This window comes from Poecilia reticulata, linkage group LG2 (assembly GCF_000633615.1).
Source record: "Poecilia reticulata strain Guanapo linkage group LG2, Guppy_female_1.0+MT, whole genome shotgun sequence".
Taxonomy (NCBI): domain Eukaryota; kingdom Metazoa; phylum Chordata; class Actinopteri; order Cyprinodontiformes; family Poeciliidae; genus Poecilia; species Poecilia reticulata.
In genome coordinates, this window is record NC_024332.1 from 22,988,519 (window position 1) to 22,990,294 (window position 1,776).

At 51.2% G+C, this 1,776-nt stretch overlaps 1 protein-coding gene across 1 annotated transcript in view; it reads left to right on the plus strand.

The window, feature by feature from the left end:
• satb2 (SATB homeobox 2) overlaps nucleotides 1-1,770 on the plus strand; it is a 71,121-nt gene extending 69,351 nt beyond the window's left edge. Inside the window, exon 15 of the mRNA XM_008396790.2 lies at nucleotides 726-1,770. Within this exon, the coding sequence (XP_008395012.1) occupies nucleotides 726-1,270 (545 nt within the window). The 3' untranslated portion in view covers nucleotides 1,271-1,770. The remainder of the gene's footprint in view (nucleotides 1-725) is intronic.
• The last annotated feature ends 6 nt before the right edge of the window (nucleotides 1,771-1,776 follow it).

Consider the following 1,776-nt stretch of genomic DNA (forward strand, 5'->3'; position numbering starts at 1 on the left):
TTAGTCCTCCATTTTGCTTTCTGCCCTCGATTAGCTTCCGACCTTAGTCTAAGGAAGGACTTGACGGTTCATATTCATATCCGTCTGAATGAATTAWCCTTTATCTACRTCATGAARAGGACAGAGACATACATAAGTCGCACCTGACAATAAGTCGCCCGACAAGGCAAACTATGAAAAACGTGACATTTTTAAACACGCAGATAGAGCTATAATGTAGCTTAGATCAAAGGAGTGGTCTTCTGTTAGAACGGCCTGATCAAAGTCTGTCTAAATCCAGTAGAGAATCGATGGCAAAATGTGAAAATTGATGCTCATGGACACTCTGTCCAGTCTGACGGAGACTGAGGTATTTAGCAAAGAAAACTGGGCAGAACTCTCAGCTGATAGTTGAAGCAGACRTACTTCAAAAGGTCTGCTCTTTACTTTCTRTATAAAATGTTCAAAACCTTTTTTTATTTTTCCATTCACTTTAATACAATATAACTTTGGTTACAACACTTTGTAGTCATTTCAACAAAATGCTAAAATACAAGCATRAGGTAGTCGGCGAGGCCAGTGGTGAAGACTTGATTTGCATTTCGGCATTTCCCAACAGTTTTCTATTCTGACACAAAACCCCAGCTGACAGCCCCAAGTCTCAAGGCTCACAGCAATTTTATTCGCCAACAACTTTCCATGCAGTGAATTCTGCACTCCTTCGTATCGGTCTGTCTCATAAAAAGTGAAAACTGATTGGTTCTTCCTGTTTGAATCGGCCGTTTCCTTCCAGATTTCCTTAGAGGCCCTGGCCATACTGCAGAGCTTCATCCAGGATGTGGGCCTGTACCCGGACCAGGAGGCCATCCACACCCTGTCTGCGCAGCTCGACCTGCCCAAGCACACCATCATCAAGTTCTTCCAGAACCAGCGCTACCACGTCAAGCACCACGGCCGCCTCAAGGAGCTGGGCGAGGGGGCGGCGGCCAGCGGTGGCGTCGACGTCAGCGAGTACCGGGACGAGGAGCTGCTCTCCGGCTCCGAGGACCCGGAGTCCAGCGAGGACGGGGCCGAGGAGATCTACCAGACGGCAGAGGGGAGCAGCGGCAGCACGGGGGGGCTGAACCAGCCCCCGACCTCCTCCAGCTCCACCCCCAGTCAGTCGTCCTCCGGTAACGGTGTCGCTCTAGAGGAGGGCAAGGACAARGGGCCCGGCCGGCTTGGTGGTCCTCTGGTTCCGGGCGGCTCCTCCTCATCCAGTCCTCAACAGCAGACTGACTACCAGAGGTAGAAACCGAGCGACGTCGCCAGATCAGGACGAAACTGGAGAAGAAGACTCTGGGAAGTTGTCATGACAGCAGCAAAGCGACGGCGTGAGGCGTGGATGTCCGTGACGGCACACTGATCTGAGATCCCACTCGTACATGACTCAAACAGTTCATCGTGACAATCTCCCATCTGTGGAATTTGTGAATTTACCTCAGAAACAGACTGCAGGTTTTTTTAGAAGCGGTTTGTGTAACTGTGACCAAATGACCACMGAACCGTTTTATCGTCCCCCCCGTCTGATCCTCCTTCTGATCACTGAAGTCTGAGCACACCTCACMGGGAAAGTCCTCACCTGACCGTCAGGTTCTCTCCCCTCAGAGGCGACGGGAACCTGAGGCTTTCATCCGTCCTCAGGAGACGGTGACGTTGCTTTCGCCTGCCTGAGAATGCACACAGACAAGCTTTAATGCGCCGAGGGAGGAGGTCAAACGAGACTCCAGAGCCCCCGGTAGTCCTGTCTAGCACTTA